The sequence below is a fragment of the Neoarius graeffei genome, chromosome 4 (genome assembly GCF_027579695.1).
Source record: "Neoarius graeffei isolate fNeoGra1 chromosome 4, fNeoGra1.pri, whole genome shotgun sequence".
Lineage (NCBI taxonomy): Eukaryota > Metazoa > Chordata > Actinopteri > Siluriformes > Ariidae > Neoarius > Neoarius graeffei.
Window position 1 is genome coordinate 103351765 of NC_083572.1, and position 15727 is coordinate 103367491.

Genomic DNA, 15727 nt, shown 5'->3' on the forward strand with positions numbered 1-15727 from the left:
AAGGATCATGAAACGGGCGATGGTCAGGCGAGGCCCAAACAGAAATGGTGGAGGCAAAGACGAAAGGCAGAGTCCAAAGACACAAAACCAGAAAGGGAACACACAGATATAAAGGCTTGGTAATGTTAAGGGGTGTTCACACGGCAACTTTTACTCCGGTGTAGCACCGGGGCTGCCCCGGTAGAGCGTTCACACGGTACAAACCGGTACCGTGTACAAAACTGCTTAAACCGGTGCAAATCTAACCCTGCTCGGGAGGTGGTTTAAGAAATTTACTCCGGAGTAAATGCTAGTTTGCGGGGCAGCACCGATATAAAATGGGACGTCTGAACGCTACAGGGGTAGACTCGCTACGCGTAAGAAGACTTGATTACATACGGGCATTGCATAATTTGTATCCTGGTATTTCCAAAATGGCAAATAGCAGCAACAACAGAACTGCATGTCTTCCAATGTTGCCAGATTGGGCGGTTTTAAGTGCGTTTTGGCAGATTTGAACATGTTTTGGGCTGGAAAATGTCAGCAGTATCTGGCAACACTGGTGTCTTCATCCACGTTGTTTTCCCGGCGCTTGGTGATGCTATGACAACCGGGAAAAGGAAGTACATTTTCACGCATGCGCATATTTCATTTCCGCATTATTACTATCGTATAGCACGGTCGCAAAAACTGCCGTGTGAACGCAAGTGGGGTTGCACTGGTGCTAACACGCTTCTCTCTAGTAAGCAGGTTTGTGACGTGTGAACGCTCCACAAAATTTACACCGGTGTAAGATATATCGCAACAAAATGCATCGGTGCAGCATCGATGCAAATATGTGCCGTGTGAACACCCCTTTAGACACTCAGTACAGTGCGTATACATCAACAAATCTGTGTGTTTAGAGAGTTCTTGTAAGTGCACGCTGTGATTGCACTCAAATCCGGAACAGGTACATAGTACGGTACTGTAATTAATCCTAATGGTGCTGCGTTGTAATCTGGACATGACACAGTGGTGGGTTTTTTGAAGACTCAGACTCATTGTCATTAAAGGTGGGGAACACAAACTTAGTTCGCAGTAAAAGAGTTCGTTATAGCAGGGTTGCAGTGTCGCTCGAGGGTCAGTAGGTCGGTTATGAGATGGCCGCCAGGACTTACGATTTTTCCCGTTTGCTAACATCAAAAATGTGATAGTGTTGAATCTCTTGAACGTTTAGAAATCCCCAGTGTGAAAGTTATTTGGATAATTTAAAAAAATAAAATAAAATAGCCAGTTTTCCTTCCTTTTTTCCATGTTTGTGTGTTCGATGCAAGAATACATGGGACATGAATCCAACAATACCTTAATTAATATTGATTAGAAATGTTGAAAGCATTTTGCGAGATCTTGTGTGTAATCAGTGAAATTACTCCCAGGTAACATCCTGCTGGTGGACGGTACTGCGTGTGGAGAGATAAAGATCACCGACTTCGGTCTGTCGAAGATCATGGATGATGATAACTACGGTGTGGACGGGATGGACCTGACTTCGCAGGGAGCAGGGACCTACTGGTGAGCCAGGTTCATCTGTACCAAAGGGATTACTTTCCATCAGGATTGTTTTTACTGAGAAGAGAGATTCGAATCTAAATCAGGAAAGCTGTGAACGAAAGGATTTCGCTGGTTTAACGGTGCTGCGTTTTGCTTTGACGTGTTTAGGTACTTACCCCCGGAGTGTTTCGTAGTTGGAAAAGAGCCACCAAAGATCTCAAATAAAGTGGACGTCTGGTCTGTAGGCGTCATCTTCTTCCAGTGTCTCTATGGACGCAAGGTAATTAACGCGCACACACAAAAACCTCCAAAGATCACGAGTTTGATCCTGATGTTTCCGCTTTGTTTATTTATTTATTTTTAATGCTGTTGTGATGTCATATGACTCACTTTGCTTTCTGTGCGAAAGGAGCGCTCGGGTCGAACAGGAATAAAATGTGCACAGTGGGCGGAAACTGTCAGAAAGTGGAAAGGGCTGACAGAAGATGCAGATTCGCTTCCTGTACTTCCTGTAATAATGTAATAATATAAATGTAATAATGGCGCCAACATGTAACTTGTCAAGTTGGAAATACTTCGCAGTTCTGAGTATATAAAGCACCTTAAAGCTAGACCGCCTTTCAGATTCTTCCAAGTGTACTGTAGGTCATAAAAAGAATTTTCCCCGACGCCCAATCATTATTTTTGTTTAGTGCATTGAAAGCTCCTGAATTCGAATCGCAGGCTTCCAATTTTATGATTTAAAAAAAAAAAAAAAAAGATTTATGAATTTGGCCTTAAATTCTCCGCTATTTTTTCCTGCTTCACTATGACTCAATACAAGATACTGTGTCATGCATGACATGGCGGGCTTTCCCTGTTCGTGCGAGGCATTGTGGGATACAAATTTGAAACAGGAGAGAAAAACGGAGGACGCGAGCGTGCGAATGAAGCGTGAAAGACCGACTACGGTAACGGAAAGAAAGCGAGAAGAAAAGACATTGTTACATACGAAGGAAAGGAAACGCAGGACCAAACTAATAAATATTTCATGCGCAGCAGTAAACTGTCATTGGATATTTGCATCAGCGCCAACGTGTGACTTGTCAAGTTGGAAATACTTCGCAGTTCTGAGTGACACATTTATGTAATATCGGCTGGTGTTGAGTGGTCTATCAGATATATTCCACTCAGCTAGCAGGATACTGAACGAGTCGAAGACGAGTAGCTGAATGGCATATATCTGATATACCATGAAAAAAAGCCATTATTATTATACACTACCGTTCAAAAGTTTGGGGTCACCCAGACAATTTTGTGTTTTCCATGAAAAGTCACACTTTTATTTACCACCATAAGTTGTAAAATGAATAGAAAATATAGTCAAGACATTTTTCTGGCCATTTTGAGCATTTAATCGACCCCACAAATGTGATGCTCCAGAAACTCAATCTGCTCAAAGGAAGGTCAGTTTTATAGCTTCTCTAAAGAGCTCAACTGTTTTCAGCTGTGCTAACATGATTGTACAAGGGTTTTCTAATCATCCATTAGCCTTCTGAGGCAATGAGCAAACACATTGTACCATTAGAACACTGGAGTGAGAGTTGCTGGAAATGGGCCTCTATACACCTATGGAGATATTGCACCAAAAACCACACATTTGCACCTAGAATAGTCATTTACCACATTAGCAATGTATAGAGTGTATTTCTGATTAGTTTAAAGTGATCTTCATTGAAAAGAACAGTGCTTTTCTTTCAAAAATAAGGACATTTCAAAGTGACCCCAAACTTTTGAACGGCAGTATACATATACATTCCTTTCGGGTGTTGAACGCGTCTTTCTCTTTCAAAACTCTCTCAAAATCTTCCGTATTTAACGACGCAAACCTGGCGGCCATGTTTGTTAACAGATTGTCCCAGTCGCTCGCTAGCATGGAAGCGTTACACCTCTGACGCGTGACGTCATGTTGTCTTGACAACCATGCAATATCAAACCATATTCATTCAACGCTCATTCTCCATTGGGTAGAGTGACGTAATACACGTAGGATAAGCGATACGCTCACAATATTGCACGGTACCAAACCGAATGAATGAAACCCGCTAGAAGGGAATAGAACACGTTTTTATTCCATCGAAAAAGTGTCCTGGATGGATAATAATCGTTCATGTAGGTTCCTGATTTTTTTTGGACATCCTGTAAATGGATAAACGTAGCTGCTATAGTTGGCAGAAGCTGCAACAGTGTTGTTACGGCTCGATGTTGATTCGAGTTAGCGTTTTTTTTTTTTTGAGGGAAAGAAATACACTAGTGTGAAAAACTCATATGAACAACTAGGTGATGTTGAAATGTCTCAGTAACCAAAAACAGAACAGAAATGTTTTAATTTGTCATTCGAATACGGTTTCTCATAGTTTATGATGTATTTTGTTTTGTATGTGTTTGAGTGTCATATGACGGTATACAGTTGTGTTCAAAATAATAGCAGTGTGTTTAAAAACGTGAGTAAAGCTCAAATTCCTTATAATATTTTTTATTTCCATGCATTGGGAACACTGCACATTATATTCTACATCAAAACATGAAGAAAAATGCATCAATATTTTAATTACTTTACAGAAAATGAAGAAAAATGAACATTGGGCTGTTCAAAAAAATAGCAGTGTCTGCATTTCTCATTACAAACTCCAAATATTTACTGTATAAACTGAAAAAATCTTAAGGATTTAGTATTCCTGTGAATCACTAAACTAATATTTAGTTGTATAACCACGGTTTCTGAGAACTTCTGGCACCTGTGAACAGGTATTCCAGCCCAGGATGATTTGACAACATTCCACAATTCCTCTGCATTTCTTGGTTTTGCCCCAGAAACAGCATTTTTGATGTCACCCCACAAGTTTTCTATCGGATTAAGGTCCGGGGATTGGGCTGGCCACTCCATAACTTTCATTTTGTTGGTCTTGAACCCTGATGCTGCTCGCTTACTGGTGTGTTTGGGGTCGTTGTCTTGTTGAAACACCCATTTCAAGGGCATTTCCTCTTCAGCATAAGGCAACATGACCTCTTCAAGTATTTTGATATATGCAAACTGATCCATGATCCCTGGTATGCGATAAATGGGCCCAACACCATAGTAAGAGAAACATTCCCATATCATGATGCTTGCACCACCATGCTTCACTGTCTTCAGAGGCCCAATCCCAATTCAAATTTCTACCCCTCCCCCTTCCCCTTGGCCCTTCCCCTTGAAACTGAGCTACAAGGGATAGGGCTTGAAATTCAACCCCTACGTATTGGGATAGCCCTTCAACGATCGCATACGTCATCGCGTACCTCCGTCAGCGTTTACGTTAGCAAAACGCGACCAAATGCGTCATTGGCTGCGACCAGCCGCTACAGTCAGAGCCAGAACCAGAAATCTCTGCTGGCAGGGTGTGATTTGTTAACTACTGAATGGGATATCTTTGGCGCTTCGTGCACCACATCCGACAGAATGAGGTGTCAGAACACTCATGTAAACAATAAAAGCGAGAATAACAGAACAAAACGTACACAGTCAAGCAACCGAAAACAATACTCACTCCCAAAGCTTTTTAGCAGCAGCTTGGATTTCAGAAATCGCTGCTCATTCTCAGCTCGAAAGCGAATCAAGCGGCGTGTTTCCTCTGGATAACAACTTAAAACACGTAAATAATGGAGAAAATACATTTATGACAATCTTTCGCCGCGGGAACCGCCATCTTTCTGAAATCCGCATGAAATCTCGCTGAAATCCGCATGGCATTGTGGGAAATCACTCAAACCCCTTCGTTCGGAGTCAGCTCCAGGAAAATCTCCGTTTGGAGGGGTACAGAAGCCCTACCCCTTCCCCTACCCCTCCGCGTTAACTGGGATTGGGATACCCCTACCCCTTCACGTGAACGCGCAAAATGGAGGGGAAGGGCCAAGGGGTGAAATGGGATTCGGCCAGAGTGTACTGTGGCTTGAATTCAGTGTTTGGGGGTCGTCTGAAAAACTGTCTGCGGCTCTTGGACCCAGAAAGAACAATTTTACTTTCATCAGTCCACAAAATGTTTTTCCATTTCTCTTTAGGCCAGTCGATGTGTTCTTTGGCAAATTGTATCCTCTTCAGCACGTCTTTTTTTTAACAGTGGAACTTTGCGGGAGCTTCTTGCCGATAGATTCGCTTCACACAGGCGTCTTCTAATTGTCACAGTACTCACAGGTAACTTCAGACCGTCTCTGATCACCCTGGAGCTGATCATTGGCGGAGTCTTTGCCATTCTGGCTATTCTTCGATCCATTCGAATGGTAGTCTTCTGTTTTCTTCCACGTCTCTCTGGCTTTGCTGTCCATTTTAAAGCACTGGAGATCATTTTAGCCGAGCAGCCCATCATTTTCTGCACTTCTTTACAGTATACGCTTTACCTCTCCAATCAACGTTTTAATCAAAGCACGCTGTTCTTCTGAACAATGTCTGGAACGACCCATGTTTCTCAGGTTTTCAGAGAGAAATGGATGTACAACATGTGCTGGCTTCATCCTTAAATTAGGGCCACCTGACTGACACCTGTTTTTTCACAGAATGAATGACCTCACTAATTAAACTCCACACTGCTATTATTTTGAACACGTCCCTTTCACTTAATTATTCGATTACACAGACTCAGGAGCATGCATATCATGAATGTCGGGTCTGTTGGTTTTCTATGACTCTACTACACCTACTGGTAAATTATTTGCCATGTAGTAATGAACCAGTGAACACAGATAAAACAGAAGTAATTCTATTTTAGTCTCTACCAGTGCATCGATCAAATCAATAGCTGGATGTCACAAAATTTTCTTCAGCTGAACACAGATAAAACAGAAGTAATTCTATTTGGAAAAAAAGATGAAAGACTCAGGATTACCACTATTCTTGACACAAAAGGGATTAAAACTCAAGAAATGGTTAAAAATCTTGGTGTTTTCATTGACAGCGAGCTAAACTTTGACAGTCACATGAAAGCAATCACTAAATCGGCATTTTATCACCTAAAAAACATTTCCAAACTAAGAAGACTTATGTCAATAAATGATCTGGAAAAACTAATACATGCCTTCATCTCTAGTAGGGTTGATTACTGCAATGGCCTTTTCACAGGCCTGCCAAAAAAGACCATCAAACGACTTCAGCTGGTTCAAAATGCAGCGGCGAGGGTTCTCACACGAACAAAAAGAACAGAGCACATTACTCCAATTCTAAGGTCCCTTCACTGGCTTCCAGTAAGCTACAGAATTGACTTTAAAGCATTGCTGCTGGTATACAAATCTCTAAATGGTACAGGGCCCAATTACCTCTCTGATATGTTGCAGCGGCCAAACCCAATCAGATCTACCAGATCGCAACAGAAAAATTTACTATTAAAACCAGTTGTTAAAACAAAGTGTGGTGAAGCAGCTTTTAGCTACTATGCAGTACAGCTATGGAACCAACTGCCAGAGGACATTAAAAATGCTCCTGCTGTTGGCAGCTTTAAATCTAGGTTAAAGACCCAGCTGTTTTCAGATGCTTTCTGTTACATAATTAATATTTTTACATTTTTTATAATCTTTACTTTCTCTGCATGTTTTAAATTTACTTTAACTTTATTCTATTTTATTCTGCTAGTTTTTTTTTCCCTTTCTCTTTTTCTCCTTTTTCTTTTTGGCATTTTAATATTTTATTTCTACTATTGTTTAATTCTTATTATTTTCTTTTAATTAAATTATTTTAGAATAAAGATAAAATTATTTTATGTAATTTTATTTCTCTATTGTTTACTGTTTTTGTTTTTACTTCTGTAAAGCACATTGAACTGCCATTGTGTATGAAATGTGCTATATAAATAAACTTGCCTTGCCTAGTAATATAATTTCCACCAAAAACAGTGATTGATCTGGTTAGTCGTGTTGGACTGCTATTATTTTGAACACAAGTGTGTATATAGATATATTTTTTTTCCTGTGTGTGTGTGTGCAGCCGTTTGGGCATAACCAGTCTCAGCAGGACATCCTCCAGGAGAACACCATCCTCAAAGCCACTGAAGTCCAGTTCCCTCCTAAACCTGTGGTCAGCAACGAAGCCAAGGTCCAAACACGATACACACACGGCACCTCCTCACCTCTGTCTGATCAGCTGAGTAATCTGTTGACTCCTCCCCCTTCCTGTTCCTCTCTGTCTGTGCGTAGGCGTTTATTCGGCGCTGCCTGGCTTACAGGAAGGAGGACCGTTACGACGTCCACCAGCTCTGTAGCGACTCGTACCTGCTCCCTCATATCCGGCGAGCCAATTCGTCTGGAAACCTGCAGGCCATGCCTACTAGCCCCGCCTCCTCCTCGATCATCTCGTACTGATCTCATGTTGATCTGTCTGGCTTGAAAAGTGATTGACTTTTGTTTTGAGCGATTGCCCTTGTGTGTAGGTTGGGGGAAAAGTGGGAGGGGTTTACGGGTCAGGACGTGGGCCTAAAGACAAATGGCTACAGTTGCCATGGCGAAAGTGCACTTGATGCGATGTTGAGCACAGGTGGGAGACTGGTTTAAAAAAAAAAAAAAACTTGAATACTAATGTCACAAGGTGGCTGGGTTAGACACGAGTGTACAGGAGGGGTGTGTGTGTGTGTGTGTGTGTTGGGGAGGGCATTAGACTTCACATTTTTCTGTTATTTCTTTGTCGTTTATCCCTAATGTGTGTGTGTGTGAGAGAGAGAAACAGAGCAGGTTCAGGATAAACTTGATTTCTTCAAAAAGATATTTCTAAATCAACTTTTTTTTAACCAATCGTTGACCTCTGATGTCATCAGCGTGCGCCTCTGAAAGTTCCCACGTTGGATATTTTTTTTCCTATGCTTTTTTTTTTTAACACCGTTTCTGACTTCACACTATCTAATGTACACTATTTTCAAGCTCTTGGTGTCCGAGAGCGCATCACGAGGGTGTTGAGGCCACTAACTACCCATAACGCACTGCGTCATTTTGTTCTGATGAGCTCACACCTTCCCGGAGGCGCGATGGAAAAGCCTCTTCGGTTGAATGCAGGCGGTTTACGAAGTTCATGGAGATGGTCTTCGCTGCAGAACCATAAGTCCAGGGGGCGGAGCCGGATCTGATCCAGCTGTTTGGATGACGTGATCATATACGCCTAAACTCTGATCTACACAACACACATTCTGAAACACACTCCACTCCCTGGACGTTTGGCTCGACTCCGCCCAGGTAGGAGGAGCTGAATCGGGTCCGGCTCCGCCCCACAGACTCTCTGATTTTATGCAGCGAGGGGTTTGTATTTGTTCGCGAGAACTCATTTCGGTTCCCTTAATCCCGTCTGTAGCGTCAGGAAGCGTGACTCGGGAGCCATTTCACACTTTTTTTAAAACGACGCGAAATTGTTTTACCATCTCCGCTAGCTCAGGTTAACTTTTCAGTACTTTCAAATTAATACTTTTGCTGTTTAAATGTTATTCTATCCACATTCACTGGATATGAGCAATCGCACGGTCTGATTGATTGGCTACTCTACTACTAGGATATCAGCTCATATCCCGTGAGTAGAGAGAAACAAAATGGCGGCGCGTGTTGCCGAACCAACCAAGGATGAAATAAAAACTACTTGAAAACAAAACTACAAAAAACAAACTATGGAGGCGGCACGGTGGTGTAGTGGTTAGCGCTGTCGCCTCACAGCAAGAAGGTCCTGGGTTCGAGCCCCGGGGCCGGCGAGGGCCTTTCTGTGTGGAGTTTGCATGTTCTCCCCGTGTCCGCGTGGGTTTCCTCCGGGTGCTCCGGTTTCCCCCACAGTCCAAAGACATGCAGGTTAGGTTAACTGGTGACTCTAAATTGACCGTAGGTGTGAATGTGAGTGTGAATGGTTGTCTGTGTCTATGTGTCAGCCCTGTGATGACCTGGCGACTTGTCCAGGGTGTACCCCGCCTTTCGCCCATAGTCAGCTGGGATAGGCTCCAGCTTGCCTGCGACCCTGTAGAACAGGATAAAGCGGCTAGAGATAATGAGATGAGACAAACTATGGAATAAAAGTATTTGATGGGCAGAACGTTTTTTTTTTTTCAAGAAATATCGCATTTTTCACAAATTGCTCCTGTCATTTCGCCGGTTTGTTTACATTCTAAGCGGAAATTATGTTGTCGGACGTTTTTAGTTATCGAATTTGCAAAAAAAAATGGATAGATAGAAATAAAAATGCTCCGTTTCTCAAAATCCAGTGCCTGGATAGAATGAAACAGTTATTCCACTCAATCTGGTCGTACACGGCTTACAGCAGCTATCGGCTCATGTACGACTCGATTTCACGGAATAACTTAACTATATTCCAGGGTTTTCAAGCTAATATCAATCCACTGTATCGACGTATCGTATGTGTGATTTAGTGTTTCCCTGCACTGAGGCAACAGAAAACCTGTTTTACATCCAACTTACTTCTAATAGCGGCATAAAGGCAGGCAGCGAAACCCGTAAATAAAGCGGACTACATGACTAAAGAACGCATTCAAAACTATAAGCTAAAACTAGTAAACCTTCCCACAGCTCGTCCGTCTGATGGACGTTTATCCGGTTTTCTAAAACACTGAGACGACAGTAAAGAGGTTTTGCGGTGTCCATGTGCCATCTGGACTCGCACAGTTCTATTCTAGCGACACCGCTAATTTGCATATAGTGACGCCTACAAATCCATAAAAGGTGAAATGTATGGACAGCCGGGAGCATGAAATGAACGATCATTAAAAAGTAAAGACTGGAAGGTAGAAATGGACTCGCTGCTGTGCCAAAAATATGTGATGTTTTAAATGGCTGGTTTTTTTTCGTGGTATATCCGATATATTCCATCCAGCTAGCATGATGCTGAACAAGTTGAAGATGAATAGCTGAATGGAACATATCCGATACGACGAAAAAAATCCAGCCAATATTATCATACATACATACACAATTCGTTTGGGTGTTCAACACGTCTTTCTCTTTCAAAATCTTCCATATTTAGCAAACGAAGCAAACCTGGCGGCCATGCTCGTTTACAAATCGTCCCGGTCGCTCAGTAGCGTCTCCGATGCGCGACGTCATGTTGTCTTGACAACCATGCGATATCGTAAACCATATTCGACGCTCATTCTCCATTGGGGAGAGTGATGTGATGTGATGTGATGTAATACACGTAGGGTAAGCGATACGTTAACAATATCGCATGCTATCAAACTGAATGAGTGAAACCCGCTAGAAGGGAATAGAGAACATTTTTATTCCATCGAAAAAGCGTCCTGGATGGATAATAATAATACTAATATAAATAATAAGTGAGCGCTAACTCTTCTGCTAGACGAAGCATTCGACAGAGCGGCCCGTCCTCTGTTTATACACCGCCATTTCATTTATCAGGTTTGAACGATTATTATTTATTGAACAAGAGGTGTTTTTTTTTTTTTTTGAAATCTTAATTTACAGGTATGACGGCTTGTTTTCTTTAGATTTTATATTCCGTAATTAAATTTTACAGAACGTTCCCACTTGGTGCTCTTAGTCCCGAGTGAATTCGAACGAGGATGCGTTTTTGACGGAGACGCCACACTTCTTTCTGGAAGTCACTTTGAATAAGGGCGTCGGAAGTCGACGTTTATTTTCGTCGGTCTTCTTACGCATAAATTTACACGCAACAGGGGCGTAAACACCGAGTGACAGAATTCATGACCTGCTTTCAGACTTAATAAATGTATTTTCTGCTCTTTTATTAGTGAAGGGAGGCGCGTCTGTTCTCGTCCACAGTAAACACACGGATGCTGCGCGACTGGGATGAAAAGTGTCGGATGTCTTCAGCTTTACGAACCGAGATTCAGGAGGAGTGAGACGACGTGGCACACGCTGATGACATCAGACGGCAGTGATCGATCAGTTAAAATTAAACGTCACATGACCCACACGGCAGGATCACTGTCGGACCATCCCCCCCCGCCCCGCCCCGCCCCCTGAAGCAATGCTCACGTTGCTGCTACTCAGTGTTGCTTTTTAGTTTTATATAGGCTGGTTTTTTTCTTTTTGGGGTTTACTGTACAGGACAAGAAGAGAAGTCATATGAGACGTGTATTTGACTGGAAGATAGAGCGTGTACAATGATACAATACTTTGTCAAGGTGTGTAAGATGGGGAAAGTGTGTGTGTGTGTGAGAGAGAGAGAGACAGACAACTAAGCTATAACAAACAGAAAGTGGACCTGACCCCACCCCCAGAATCGCTGATCAAATCATGCGACCAATCAGGTGCCGGAGTCAGCAGTGCTCAGGCCAGCTTTCAAACCCCGCCCCCCTCTTCCACCCCTCCTCCACCCCTCAGCTCTCCATCTGTGATCTGTCTCTGAAATGCTGCTGCCGTTGTAGGGAATGTAGCCAAGAGAAATAAAAATTCCTAAAGCTATTTTAATACACCTGCTTCAGATGATTTTATTGGCTGACTGAGTTCTGACACCACACCCACCCACCCACAGCTGCCTGGAAGGAAAGGGTTCGAGGTGCATTTCAAAAACTGTAGGGGAGACCGGGAATGGATGCAACACTTTTTAGCTTAGCACCTACAACTTGCAGAATTTTTGTGATAAATTAGTAGAGGACCTGGGTTAGATATGTATGCACAGCATTTTAAGAGAGGAGAACGCAACTATCCATCCATCCATGATCTCTAGCCGCTTTATCCTGTTCTACAGGGTCGCAGGCAAGCTGGAGCCTATCCCAGCTGACTATGGGCGAAAGGCGGGGTACACCCTGGACAAGTCGCCAGGTCATCACAGGGCTGACACATAGACACAGACAACCATTCACACTCACATTCACACCTACGGTCAATTTAGAGTCACCAGTTAACCTAACCTGCATGTCTTTGGACTGTGGGGGAAACCGGAGCACCCGGAGGAAACCCACGCGGACACGGGGAGAACATGCAAACTCCACACAGAAAGGCCCTCGCCGGCCACGGGGCTCGAACCCGGACCTTCTTGCTGTGAGGCGACAGCGCTAACCACTACACCACCGTGCCGCCCTAAGGGCAAGGTTAAAAAAAAAAACCCACCAAAAATTGGCCCAAATTGCAGTTTCACAGAAAACACGAGAAAAACAGAATAACCCTAAAACTCAAAACAAGAAACTGGGAGACCTGTGCACATAATTTAGGAGAGTATAAGAAAGAAAACATTTGATTCATATAAAGAAATTGTAGGGCTGCACGGTGTTGTACTGTAGTGGTTAGCGCTGTCGCCTCACAGCAAGAAGGTCCTGGGTTCGAGCCCCGGGGCCGGCGAGGGCCTTTCTGTGCGGAGTTTGCATGTTCTCCCCGTGTCCGCGTGGGTTTCCTCCGGGTGCTCCGGTTTCCCCCACAGTCCAAAGACATGCAGGTTAGGTTAACTGGTGACTCTAAATTGACCGTAGGTGTGAATGTGAGTGTGAATGGTTGTCTGTGTCTATGTGTCAGCCCTGTGATGACCTGGCGACTTGTCCAGGGTGTACCCCGCCTTTCACCCGTAGTCAGCTGGGATAGGCTCCAGCTTGCCTGCGACCCTGTAGAAGGATAAAGCGGCTAGAGATAATGAGATAATGAATGATAAAAGATGAACTTCGAGAGAGAGCGAGCATGTTCTCCATCTACTCAGTCACAGTCGTGACAGATATACAGTTGTGGTCAGAAGTTTACATACAGTGACATGAATGTCATCTTGGATATGAATGTCATGGCAATATTTCGGCTTTGTCATTTCTTTGAACTGTTCTTTTTCTGTGGCAGAATGACTGTACAGCATACAGCTTTAATTAAAAAAAAAACACTAGAATTTGGTGCACAAGTTTTAATTTTCTTTGGCTTTTCTGAACTCAACACGGGGTCAAAATTATACATACAGCACACCTAATATTTGGGTAAAATGTCTCTTTGCAAGATGCACCTTGACCAAACCTTTTTGTTTACCATGAACAAGCTTCTGGCAGAATTCTGGTTGGATATTTCACGACTCTTCATGGTAGAATTAAAGCTTAAAGTCCTTCCCGCGCCTTACAGTACCTGGTATTCCTGGGCAGTCTCCCACTCAAGTACTAACCAGGCCCAACTCTGATGGTGGCGCATCGGGCGGCGCCGATCTCCGTAGCCCTTGGCCTCTCGCCTATTACATAACTAGGGTTACAGTGGGGGGCTAGTCCTCTGGTAACCACAAAAGTTTAACTCCCCATGCACTGCAGCGTGCCTTGCCAGATGGTAATAGGTACCATTTTTATGATGGTCTTTGGTGTGACCCGACCGTGAATAGAACTCACGATCTCCTGATCAAGAGGCGGACACACTACCACTAGGCCACTAGTCGGTCATGGTAGAATTGGTAAAGTTCAATTAAATTTATTTTTTTCTTGGCATGGACTCGACTAATAAGCACGGTCCATATATTTTCAACAAGGTTGAAGTCAGGACTTGTTTTAAGCTTAATGTTCGCCTGCTTTATCCTCCACAACCAGCTCTGATGTGTGTTTGGGTTCATTGTTCTGTTGTAACTCCCAAGTCATTTTCAAGTTTCTGATGGTTTAATGCTGAAGAATTCTGAGGTAGTCCTGCTTCTTCATTATTCCATTCACTTTGTGCAATGAACCAGTTCCACTGGCAAAAACAGCCCCAGGGCATGATGATCCTACCACCACCGCCAGCTGGTACAGTGTCCCTCTGTACATGGTGGTCATTGTGGCCAAACAACTCAATCTTTGTCTCATCTGACTATACAGCTTTCTTCCAGAAGGCTTTTTTCTTTGTCCGTGTGGTCAACTTCAAACTTTAGTTAAGCCTGAAGGTGTCAGTTTTGGAGCAGGGGGTTATTTCTTGGATAGCAGCCTCTTAGTTCTTGGTGACCTGAACTGTAGACAGTTATCCATCAGCTTCCAGTTCATGGCAGGGCTGTGCCATGGTGGTTCCCAGGTTGTTCTGACCATCCAAACCAATTTCCTTTGAGCGGAGGGTGACAGTTTGGGTTTTCTTGAAGCAAAGTGGCTTGGTAAAGTGACTACACCTCACAATAACTTACATACAATTGTTTGAACTGATCTTGGAATTTGCAGTTGTTTAGAAATGGCTCCAAGAGACATCTATCTGCAATCCTGTTTCTCAGATCTGCACTGAGCTCCTTGGACTCTCATTTTACTGTGTGTTGGTCAATCCAATGAGTGCTGTAAACAAACCCTTTTTATGAAGGCACAGAGAAGCTACCAGCTGTAGTCAGTCATGATCACTAACAGGAAGTTGAGACACCTCGGCCTTGGCAAGAAAAGAGACATTTTGGAAGTTCCAGCACCTCTGAGTTAATCATCTAAGTGAGCGCATGGAAATTTTGACCCTGTGATGATTTCAGAAAACCCGAAGAAAATTAAAACTTGTGCACCAAATTCTAGTGTTCAATTTAAAAAAATGCTGTACAATCATTCTGCCACAGCCAAAGAACAGTTCAAAGAAATTACTAAAAGCCCAAATTTTGCCATGACATTCAGATCCAAGATGACGTTCATGTCACTGTATGCAAACTTCTGATCATAACTGCAGGTCTACCAGTGGTGTAGTTTTCATGGGCCCAGAACTTGCAGTTTACACACCTGATCCGCTTTTCTTTGGCGTTGGAATTTCCAAAGAGCTCGACAGACAGTGCAAAAGTCGTCTTCTGCGCGAGTTGGAATTACAGGGACAGTTGTAACACTTTCTTATGAGGCGTTACAACCATCTCCAGCCGTCAATCATCGTTTAGCTAACTGTACCAGCACGCCGGTTTGAAATTAGCATAGATTAGATGCCTCACGTTTTACCCAAGAACCTGCTCTTTAATCTAGTACAAGTTACTTAATTCAAACTCCTACAGTATTCCAGTACGAATCAAAATATAGACTTAGCCCCGCCCCCCAAAATAACAAACAAACAAAAAAAAACTACCTGCAAATTAATATTTTTGCTGTAAAATTATACACTTCACACAGCCAGCCATGGAAATTCACATCCAAGGTCAGGGATGGAGGGAGGGATGAAACTGATCATGGTGAAAGTGATGCTGTTACAGCTATCCCTTTGTTACAACCATCCCCGGTCTCCCCAGCATCACACCATAGCTAAGATACGGATGTACTCGAGGCTCAAAGGTCATTAGGTGAACTTGAAGAGGCTAAACAGTTTCTCACAACGATAAAATCCTGAATTTAAA

At 43.1% G+C, this 15727-nt stretch overlaps 1 protein-coding gene across 2 annotated transcripts in view; it reads left to right on the forward strand.

Annotated features, from left to right (window-relative positions):
- Positions 1–11945, forward strand: part of tlk1b (tousled-like kinase 1b) — a 78884-nt gene extending 66939 nt beyond the window's left edge. Inside the window, exons 19-23 of one of the 2 annotated variants that reach the window (XM_060920097.1) lie at positions 1398–1533; positions 1681–1792; positions 7502–7609; positions 7711–7903; positions 11262–11945. In XM_060920097.1, the coding sequence (XP_060776080.1) occupies positions 1398–1533; positions 1681–1792; positions 7502–7609; positions 7711–7875 (521 nt within the window). In that variant the 3' untranslated portion in view covers positions 7876–7903; positions 11262–11945. Of the gene's footprint in view, positions 1–1397; positions 1534–1680; positions 1793–7501; positions 7610–7710; positions 9250–11261 lie in introns of those variants that run through there. The other variant, XM_060920098.1, reaches the window with a different exon arrangement.
- Positions 11946–15727: the final 3782 nt, after the last annotated feature.